At 66.8% G+C, this 10,392-nt stretch overlaps 1 protein-coding gene across 1 annotated transcript; it reads left to right on the forward strand.

Moving 5' to 3' along the window:
• Positions 1 to 221: 221 nt before the first annotated feature.
• On the forward strand, positions 222 to 8,033 carry RUFY4 (RUN and FYVE domain containing 4). Its single transcript, XM_062578894.1, has 12 exons — positions 222 to 277; positions 1,033 to 1,137; positions 2,129 to 2,192; positions 2,745 to 2,851; positions 3,437 to 3,562; positions 4,142 to 4,248; positions 4,400 to 4,543; positions 4,662 to 5,790; positions 5,924 to 6,030; positions 6,597 to 6,743; positions 7,463 to 7,594; positions 7,721 to 8,033. Exons 3-12 carry the CDS (start codon positions 2,147 to 2,149, stop codon positions 7,821 to 7,823), a joined length of 2,148 nt encoding a protein of 715 aa, XP_062434878.1. The 5' UTR covers positions 222 to 277; positions 1,033 to 1,137; positions 2,129 to 2,146; the 3' UTR covers positions 7,824 to 8,033.
• Positions 8,034 to 10,392: the final 2,359 nt, after the last annotated feature.

The raw sequence follows: 10,392 nt of genomic DNA on the forward strand, positions 1-10,392 counted from the left end.
TGGGGCAGGGGGTCCTGGGCAGACGCAGTGTGCCAACCCAGGGGTCACTCCAGGCACTGCTAGCAGCTGCCCCCTTGCCCCCCCCCCCGTTGTTGTGGGGCACCCCACCGCCGCGACGCCCTCCCCGGAGCGGGTGGCCCATGCCGGGAGCCAGGAAGGTGCAGGGACGCCAAGGCCCCGGCTCGGCACCACTTCCTGCTTTCACTTTGGTGCCGAGCCGAGGCCAAGGCTGGGGGGGACGGGGGCCCCCGGCCAGGCAGGCCCTCGCGTGCCACAGGTAGGGGCAGCGGGTGCTGTGGGGGGGAAGGGGGTGACCAGAGTCCCTGGGGCGGGGGGAGGTGGCAGCCAGGCACCGCTGGAGGTGTTCCCCAAGCCAGCGGCGGGGAGCGGGTGGCACCGGGTCCCCGTGCCCGGGGCTGCAGGTTGAGCCAGCATCGCCCCGGGAGCGGGTCCCCCGCCCTCCCCCCTGGACACCCGCAGGGCAGGGCTGGCACGGCAAAGGGGGCTGGCACGGAGGCAGAGGGGCACCCTGGAGCTGGGGCACGGATGGCAAGGGGAGGCTTTGTCCAGGGTCTGAGGATGGGTTTGCGCCCGCGGCTCTGGGCACAGCCCCGATGTGGGGCGCAGACACCCAGGCTGGGCTATCGCCCTTGCCGGGGAGGGCTGGTGCCCAGGGGGCTGTCGCCCGGGGCGGTTCTCTGTGCCAGATGACTGTGGTGCCTTGGGGGTGCTGCTGGCTGTTCCCAGCTGGGTATTGGCCCCTGACCCCCCAAAATCTGGGGGTCCCACAAAGCGTTCCTAAGCCAGGTTCCCCTCAGGGGAGGGCATTAGCGACCTCCAGGCCTGGGAGCCTGCTGCCCCCCAGCCCCCCAAAGGCTGTCCTGGGTGCCTGGTCAGAGGGGTCTGGCGGAGCACCCGGTGCTGTCCAGCCCTCCGAAGCGGGGCCGGGTGCCAGCGGGAGCCACGGTGCCTGATCCGGGGGGTGGGGGTGAATCATGCCGCCCCAATCCCGCGCACTTCCTCCTGGCCAAGGTACAAAAGGAGAAGTGGCCTGGGCGCAGCGTGGGCGCGGGGACAGCAGGGATCCGACAGGGGCACAGCAAGCGGTTCGGGCACCCCACGGCTCGCCAGGCGCAGGTAAGTGGCACCTCTTCCCAGGAGAAAGTGAGGCGCAGGACCGGCTGGGCACGTGGGAAAACTGGGCATCCAAGGTCACCCGAGGGTGCAAAAGCAGAAACCCAGGGGTCTGGAGGCCCAGATCCCACTAGGCCCCCTGCCGTGGTGATGCTGGCTGCCAGGGTCCACCCCGGCTACCACTGTGGGCCGGTGGGCTGGCACTGGGGACAGTGCTCAGGGAAGGGAGGCCCTGGGGGGCAGCAGGGGCTGGGCGGAGATCAGGGTCACAGGGCATTCGCACACGCTCGGGCACGCTTGTGCCCGTGTGCCCACACGGCTCCTGGCGCATGCACCCAGCCGTGCACACGCTCGCACACGCACACACACGCATGCACGCTGCCGCTGCCCCATGCCCACCCACCGCCTGCGGCAGTGGGCCCTGCACGCACCCTCTGTCTGGGGGTACCCGGCGGTGGTTTGGGGGCCCGCGTGGTGGGAGGCTCTGTGCCCCCCCGCCCAGCCCCCTCGGCGCTGTTCGTGGTGAGAGCACGGGAAGCGAGAGCAGAAGCAAAGGCAGCGCTGCCCCCGCGCCAAACCCACATCCTGAATCCCGGGCAAAGGGAAAAGGGATAGAGAGAGGGACACTCTGGGGGCTCAGCCCCGGCGGCCCCCAGCAAACGGGGCCGTGCCACCAGGCAGGGCAAGCCTGGCATGGCACAGGGCATAGAGCCAACGGGTGTTTTGGCCTGTCTGTGATGGGGTGCGTGGAGAACTAAGGGGGCAGAAGATGGACCTGTGCCCCCTCAGGCCTCATGCCTATTGGGGGGGGGCGGGGGGCATGGGCAGAAAGGGTGCCCTGTGCCCCCTCTGTTTCCTACCCTGAGAAAGGGCAGCCTCCCTGGTAGGGCTGGGGGGGGAAGTCCTCGGGACTGAGAGAGGCCAAACCAGAGTTTTGGGGTGCCAGGGCCAGTGCCAGCCCAGCAGCCTCTGACCAGTGCCTCTGCGTTTGCAGGCCCCTGGAGCAGGAGCCATGGCAGAGGACGGGGAGCTCAACCGCGTCATCAAGGACTTGCAGAGTAAGTGTGCCAGCGTGCGCTGCCGGGGGTGCGTGGGCACCCTCACCTCCCGCCGCCTCACCCTGGCCGTGCAGGACACGCCAGCAACCCAGGCACCACGTTCCTCCCGGCGCCCAGCCCATGGGCAGCAGGGACGGGCTGTGTCACCCATGTGCTGGAGCTACGGCGGGAAGGAGCCGTCCCAGGACCAACCGCCCGGAGCAGCCCCATCACCCCTTCATCCCCAGGCCCGTCTGGGCTGGCACTGCCAGGGCTGCCAGCTTCCCACCGCTGTGCAAAGCCTGGTGCAGTGCTCTGCTCCCGTCCTCGTTGCTGGCCCCGCAACCAGCCCAGGCGCCTGGGCGGAAGGGAGCAAGTGCCAGGCAGAGCCCAGCAGGTACCTGTGCCCACTCGCTCTCCCTCTTCCCCCTTTTCCTCCTGCCATGGGTTCCTCTTTCACTCACAGCAGAAATTCCCGGGGCTGGGAGCCTGGGCGTGGTGGGAGGATGTGGGATTGAGCACGGAGCCCACCGTCCACCAGGGCCGGGCCAGCTCAGCCCTGCCGCCCCGCAGAGACCATCGGCGAGCTGAACCGGAGCTACCGGGAACAGAACCTGCCAGTGACGGACGGGAGCCGGGAGCTGCACAGCCTCTGCGTCCAGCTGGAGTTCCTCCTCCAGGTACCCAGGAGGCTGCCCTCGACCCGGCCCCGCAGCCCCCTCCCTGCCTCAGTTCCCCCTGGGTGCAGCCGAGAGCTGAGGGAACTCATGCCAGCCATTTGGTGAGTGGGCACCCTGGAAGAGCTGGGAGCATTGGCCCCGGGCACTGCCAGGCCCTCATGCTGCCCACCTTTGGGGGCATGGAGGCAGAGTTTCTCCAAGGAAGGTTGAGCGAGATCTCTTGGCACGCTCGAATGCGGTTGGTGTTGTCTGGCTCAGGACATCCCCAGCCGTGCCAAGCACCGCAGCAGCACCCGGCAGACACCCCGCCCAGGGCTCACTCTCATCTGCACAGGAAGCTTGGTGTAATTCCCCATGCCACAAAAGGGAAACTGAGGCACAGAGTCAGCCAAAGGCCGCTCTGCACCTCTCCTCCGGCCCCTGCCCCAGTGCAGCAGGCTGTTCCCAGCCAGGGGAAACTGGGACCAACCGTGCCAGCGTGCCTGCTGGGCACTCAGGGGAGCTGGCCGGCTCCCAGCCCCATGGGGGACAGGTTGAGGGGACAAGAGACCTCTCCTAGTGGGGCTGAGCCTGTGTCTCTGCAAGTTTGACCTCAAGGAGAAGAGGAACTTCTTTGGGCAGCGGAAAGATTATTGGGACTTCCTGTGCCAGGGCCTGGCACGGCGCCGGCAGGAACACGAGGGTGTTCGCTTCGTCACCTCGCTGGACAAGGTGGGCACGGGCCACCTACACGGGCTCCTGGGGTGCCTCGGGGGGCGCGTCCCTGCACGCTTGAGCATACGCTTGCGCAGCTGTGTGCACACCTGTGCAAGCAACACTTGCGCGTGCATTTGTGCACAGGCACACGCTTGAGTGCATTTGCACTTGTGCACGCACTTGTGGGTGCACGCACACTTGCACACTTGTGCATGGGTGCGCTCGTAAAGGCAGGCACATTGTACACATACCTGCATATGCACGTAAGCACTTGCACGCCTGTAATTGTGGCACTTACTCTTGTTTACACATACGCTTGTGGACGTGCATGCACATCTCCTTGCACACGCTCATCCACGCACAGAGGTCTGCCCACCAGCAGTACCTTCTCCTCTCTCCAACACGCAGCGCCCCTCAGCGCCCTCCGGGGTCCCCACTGCCCCCAGGCTCCCCGCTCCCCCCTAAATCCCATGGCCCGAGCCCTGGGGTCCCCGCTGCCCTGCTGCGCGGGTGGGCTGCGGGGGGAGGCTCGCGCCAGGGCAGGCTCTGCAGCGGGCGGGCGGCGGGGCTGGATAACCCCCTTTCTCCCGCCAGCTGAAGACCCCCGTGGGCCGGGCCCGGGCCTTCCTGCGCTACTGCCTGGTGCACCGGCAGCTGGCCGAGTCTCTGCAGCTCTGTCTCCTGGACCCCCAGAGCCTCAGGTGAGCGCCGGGGCCGCGGGGGGCTCCTGCCAGCCGGGGCCGCGCGGCCGGGGGCAGCTCTCCCCTGGCACGGGGAGGCGGCGGCGGGGGGGACGTGCCCGGCGGCAGAGGGACCTGCGGAGGGGTGCGTGAGCCTGTCTTGTGGTTGCAGCGAGTGGTACTACGCCCGCAGCCCCTTCCTGAGCCCCCGGCGCCGGGCCGAGATCCTGGGCAGCCTCTACGAGCTGGACGGCGTCACCTTCCAGCTGGCGCTGCGCCGGGTGGACCTGGACGCCGCCTGGCCCATGTTCTCCGAGTGAGCCCGGGGGCGCGGGACACTCCGGGCGTGGGGGACGCCGGGGGCTCGGCACCGCGAGGTCGGCCCCCCCCCCCGGTGCCCTCGTGAGCCCTGAGCCCCCCGCCATCCCCTGCAGGACGCTGCTGCGGCCCAGCCCGGCGCCCGCAAGCAGCCCGGCGAAGGCGGCCCCGCAGGCAGGCGACGCGGCGGCAGGGCCCGTGGGAGCCCCGGCGGCACCCGCTCCCCGCTGCGGGCCCGCCGCCGCTCGCTCCCCTCCCCGGCGGGCGGACGAGGGGCCCCGGGGCGGTGGAGATGGGGAGCCCGGCACGTCCCCGGAGCGGGCGCCCGGCTCCCCGCCGCGGGGCCCGGCCGGCGGCGAGAGCCCCGCGGAGCTGCGGCGGGCCAACGCCGCCTTGCAGGCGCTGGCGGAGCGGCTGCGGGCCGAGGTGGCGGCGCGGGAGGCGGCGGCGCGGGCGCTGGAGGAGCGGCTGGCGCGGGAGGAGCGGCGGCACCGGGAGCGGGAGGAGGGCAGCGCCCGGCGGGCCGAGCTGCAGGCCCGCGAGGCCGAGGCGCTGCGGGAGACCAACGCCTTCCTCGGCGGGGCGCTGGCGCGGCTGGACGCCGGGGCGGCGGAGCTGCGGCGGCGGGCGCAGCGGGCGGAGGAGGCCGCCGCCGCCGTGCGGCGGGCCCGGGAGGAGCAGGAGCGGCACCGCGCCGAGCTGGCCGGCCTCTGCCGCGCGCAGGCCGCGGCCCTGGAGGTGGCCGAGGGGCGGCTGCGGGCGCTGGAGGGCCGGGAGCCGGCGGCGGAGGACGAGGCAGACGCCGCCGCGGCCGGCGGGGCCGCGGGGGCCGGCGGCGCCCTGGAGGAGGCCCGGCGGGCGCTGGCGCTGGCGGCCGAGGAGGCGCGGGGCTGGCGGGCGGCGGCGGAGGCGCGGGCCGCCCGCCTGGCCGAGGCGCTGGCGGAGCAGGCGGCCCTGGCCTCGCGCCTGGAGGCCTGCGAGGCGGCGGCGGCCGGGCAGCGGGAGGAGCGGGAGCGGCTGCGGGCGGCGCTGCGGGCGGCCGCGGAGGAGCGGCAGGCCCTGGAGCGGCAGGCGGCGGCGGCGGCGGCGGACGGCGCCCGGCGGCTGGCAGCAGCCCGGGAGGAGGCGGCTGCCCTGGAGGAGGCGCTGAGGCGGGCGCTGGAGCGGGCCCGGGCGCCCCGCGGAGAGGAGCCGGCGGAGGTCGGGGCAGAGCCGGGCCCCGGCACGGCCGCCGACATGGTGACGGTACGGGCAGCTGCCCGGAGCGCCTCCGCAGTGGGGGCGGGTGAGACCCCCGGCACCCTCCAGCGAGAGCCCCCCCAGTCGTGCCGCGGGGGCCACGGGGGGTCCCGGCTGAGCCCAGCGCCTCTCCCTGCAGTGCCTGGCCGCCCTGGCCGCCATGGCCCAGGAGGAGGCCCGGCAGGGCCGGCAGCAGCTCCAGGCCCAGCAGCAGGAGGTGATGCGGTTGGAGGAGCTGCTGGGCAGGTAGGCGAGAGCCCCCCAACCCCGGCCTGCCCCCCACTCCCACTGTGGTGCCCCCTCACCCCATGGCGGTGGCCCTGGGACAGGGAGATTTGCCCCCCAGATGCCCTGCTGCCTCCCCACGGGGAGCAGAGACAGGGCTCGGGCAGAGGGACGGGGCAAGGGTTTGGTCTGGGGACTAATGGGTAAGGGGGGCAGAGGGCTGGGTGGAAGGATGAATTTGGGATGGGGAGATGTATTAGGGATGGATGGGTGGAGGGAGAGAGGGATGGATTGGGGATGAGTAGATGGAGGGATGGATGGGTTGTCGGAGGATGAAGGGATGGAGGGATAGGGAAGGATGAATGAACAGCTGAAAACCAGCTGGGTAGGTGGATGGATGGACTGGTGGATGGTGAGATGGCCATCAGGATGCAGAGATGGATGGATTGGGGATGGATGGGTGAGCAGATGGAGGGATGGATGGAGAGATGGCCAGCTGTGGGGTTGAGGGGATACCCCCCAACCTCCCCAGCTCTCCCACCACCCCGGGACTGATCTCAGAGCTGTTGTGCCACCCTCTGTGCCAGGGCACAGCAAGATGGGGAGCGCTGGGCATCAGCCCTGCAGCGGGCGCAGCGGGAGGCCATGGAGCGGGAGGCCACGCGTGGTGAGGAGCAGGCTCGGCAGCAGGAGCTCATCCGTGACATGAAGGGGCGGCTGCTGGAGCTGCTGCGGTGAGAGCCCTGGGCAGCCCTGTGCCCACCCTTTCTGTGGCCACCATGGCTGGCAGACTTTGTGCCATGTTCAAATGGATGCGCTCAAACCCCTTTGCCCAGAGGAGGGCACCAGAGCCCAGGAAAATCCCACTCGCTACCTTAGAAACCCAAGTGGAGGCTTGTGCACGCACCTTGGATCTTCGAGGCCAGGCCTTGCACGCAGACCTCCCATTGCTGGGCTAGTGGTGTGCGGGCAGCAGCTATACTGGGGGCTGTTACAGCAAAGGGCACACAGATTTTTGCCATGGCTGTTGCATGTGTGTAAACCAGAGAGCACAGCTGGCAGCCAAAAAGGGGATGACGTGTGGGAGTATGTAACACTTGTGAGTGCAACAGAAGGTACAAGACGCACACACACTCCTGCCTGTGCGTAACCTGTCCATGCCGTCAGGCTCATGTGCCCCCCACACACACATGCATGCACATCTGTGAGTGTCTACATGTGTGAGTGTTCACGTGTGTGTGTGTGCACACGTGCCTGTGCCCACCCAGCCACGCTCCCATGAGTCCCCACCAACTGCAGAAAGGGAGATGCCCAAGAGAGATATCCACCCGTTGACCATGCACCCAGGGGGTCCAGCCTTGGTGTAACCTCCACTCCTGAGGGTGCTGGCAGAGGCAGAGAGGCTCTGCCAGCCTCTGCACCCAGGTGGAGCTGACCTGACTCCTCTCTGCAGGGAGAAGGATGCACTGTGGCAGAAGACGGAGGGCATCGACCCACATATGCCCAGCATGGCGCCCCGTGACATGGGGCTGTGTGCCCGCTGCCGCAAAGATTTCCGCCTCCTCTCCCGGCGGTACTGCTGCAGGTGGGACCTGGGGCATGGAGGGAGAGCATGGGGCAAGAGCATGGGGCAGGGAGGTGGGTATACAGAGGGATGACGGGCACGGGGATATCATGGCCTTGTGCTCATGAGCTCATCCTTTCTCGGCAGGTTATGCCAGGGCAAGGTGTGCCACGCGTGCTCTGTGGACGTGGGCAAGCAGGGCCGTTGGTGCCTGCTTTGCTACCAGCAGAGGCACCAGCCGGCCACGTGAGTCAGGACCAGGTCCATCGTGCTGTGCCTTTGACACCCCCTCCAGCCACAGCCCACCCTAACTGCCTCCTCATGGACTCACATGAGCCAGGGACCCAGGTGTCCAGGGCCTGCTGTGCGGGTCCTTCCACTCAGAGTTTAGGGTTTCAGACCCATCTTTCACGTGGCTGGTCCACAGAGAGAAAAACAACTCACTGCTGCTAACTCTGTAGCTTCTGTGTCACCTGCTGGTCGTCGTCGGTTTGAATCCCTGGCCGGGGTGCAGGAGGCAGGTGATACCAAGGCAGGCTGTCCAAGCCCTCCTTGGGAGGAACCTGTCTCAGAAAAGTATGCCCCATCTGATGCCTCTCTGAGCCCCTGCCCCACCATGAGGCCCTGGTGGGGCGGCAGCAGCAGGCAGGGGAGGCAGCTCTTAGCCAACACCCCCAGCTTCCTGCCAGGCTGCAAGGAACCGCTTGGGCAAGAGGTTTCTCGGATGCAAAGGTGATAGGCTGTCCCTGCCAAGCTGCTCCACTGCTCCTGCCCAGCCTCGAGGCCCCAGGATGTGGGTCTCCAAGCCTGGGTGCTGAGGGACCCCTGTGCCCCTGTCCTCAGCCCCTCACCACCCACCACGCAGCGCACAGCAGGCACCCACTGATACCTGCTACGTTAAGGACCCCCAAGATCCCGAGGCAGTGGACAGCGGAAGAGCAGTACGAGCCCCCCATGGAACAGTGCCTGGGCCCGCTAGGGCAGACACCCTGCCTGTGTCACGGAGGGTGGCAGGTGGGACCCCAGCAGGGTCACACCCCCCCCCCAGCCACTCTCCTGCACTTCAGTGCCAGCCCCAGTTGCCCAAGCCGTGGCGGAAATACTCCCTCCTCCCCTGCCCAGTTGTGTAAGGGGCAGGTTCCCAGCCCTTTGCACAATGACCGCCCGGCAGGCGGGGGGGGGGGACACACAGCACTGGGGGGGGACAAGAGGAGTGCTGGCCCCCTTGGCTCATTGAGGTCGGGGCTGGCTCTGTGTCAGCGAGGGCAGAGAGCAGCTGCAAAGGGATCTTGCCCTGATTTGCATCATCCAGGCTCAAATGGGTATTGGGAAAGGGGTGGCGGGAATCTGCCCCACCCCCCGCCCTGTTCCCAGGAAGGACTAACAGGTCATACACACCCCAGGACAGGACAGGGGCTGGTTCTATGACGCAGAAAGTGAGACCTACTGGGGACACACAGGATACAAAAACATCTGCAATAGCCTCTTGGGTAATGATGTTTTCCTGGCTTGGAAATGAGCATTACAGCACGCACCACAGGGGCAAGGTGGTCTGGACATATTGAACATAGCCTTTTTCAGCATGACAGGAATCCAGGACCCATATCCCCAGGAAACACCACGCTCAAGTGGCTCCCCAGAGGTGTGCCTGAGCCCTGTCCCACCACCCCCATCCCACATGGCCAGATCCCTATGGCAAACAGGAGCCAAACAGGGGTGACAAACCCATCAGCTTCTTTATTGATGGACAGCCATCAGGCATAAACACCATCCGCATCTCATGGCTCTGGCATGGGGTCCCCAACGTCACAGGCTCTGTTCCAATGTGAGGGGAGGGAGGGCAACGCTGGGCATCTTTTCTCTGGAAGCAAGGTCAGGGTGGCTCATACCCTCTCACTTCCTGCGCCCTGTTCCAGCTGGGGTCCCTGTTCCAGCAGCAGCCTCGCACATCACCGTGACATCGCTGCCCACCAGCCCTTGCTGTGTCCTTGGTGCCTGCTGATGGTGCTGAGGGCCACTCCATCCCTGCTGCATTAGGCAGCCTAATGGACAGCTACATGCACCCCGGCTCACTGCCATGTGCACGGTCACACACCTCCCCAGCTCACTGACACGCACACAATCACACACGCAGTCACGCACACAGAACCATGCACTCTCCCATGCATACTTCCCTATTCACAGTCACACACACTTTCACACACAGTTGTGCACACACATGCATAAAATGCACAAAAACGTGTATCAACTCACAGATGACAACATAGTTGCGCACACTAACATGCACATGAATTCATGAACATCCAGTAATGCTTTTGCACATATTTGCATGTGAGAGTATTATTGTGCACAATCACACGCACATACACCTGCTCAGCCACACATACAGCCACATACACACTTACGCACACTCACATATGCACACACTGCTGTGCACACAGACATATAGAGCCTCACACGATCACACCTACACAGACTCCCACATATGCATGATCACACCATGATTGCATGCACATACGATCACGCACTACATGCAATCTCACACAATTGCACCCATGCAAATTTATGATCATACACATAGCATTGCACACACATGCAATCACAGGCAGTCCCCCCATGCACACTCTCACCATCACTGACATGCAGCAAGCACAGACCCATTTGACACCCATCTGAGAGTGGGGAGCCCTGAAGGGCTGTGCCTGGCACCCCAGGCCACGTCCCTGGAGTCTGTGCGAGGAGGCTGGGGTGTGAGGGAAGGGAGAGTCGGGCTCCTGGGGCCTGCTGCAAGCCAGGCAGCTCCTGGAGAGTGGCAGGGC

This window comes from Rhea pennata, chromosome 6 (assembly GCF_028389875.1).
Source record: "Rhea pennata isolate bPtePen1 chromosome 6, bPtePen1.pri, whole genome shotgun sequence".
NCBI classification, from domain to species: domain Eukaryota; kingdom Metazoa; phylum Chordata; class Aves; order Rheiformes; family Rheidae; genus Rhea; species Rhea pennata.

Coding starts and splice junctions, on each gene's coding strand:
- RUFY4 (XM_062578894.1), top strand. CDS start 2,147: ATGGCAGAGGACGGGGAGCTCAACCGCGTCATCAAGGACTTGCAGA. Junction 4,544..4,661: donor GCCTGGCCCATGTTCTCCGA/GTGAGCCCGGGG, acceptor CATCCCCTGCAG/GACGCTGCTGCGGCCCAGCC. Junction 6,031..6,596: donor TTGGAGGAGCTGCTGGGCAG/GTAGGCGAGAGC, acceptor CCTCTGTGCCAG/GGCACAGCAAGATGGGGAGC.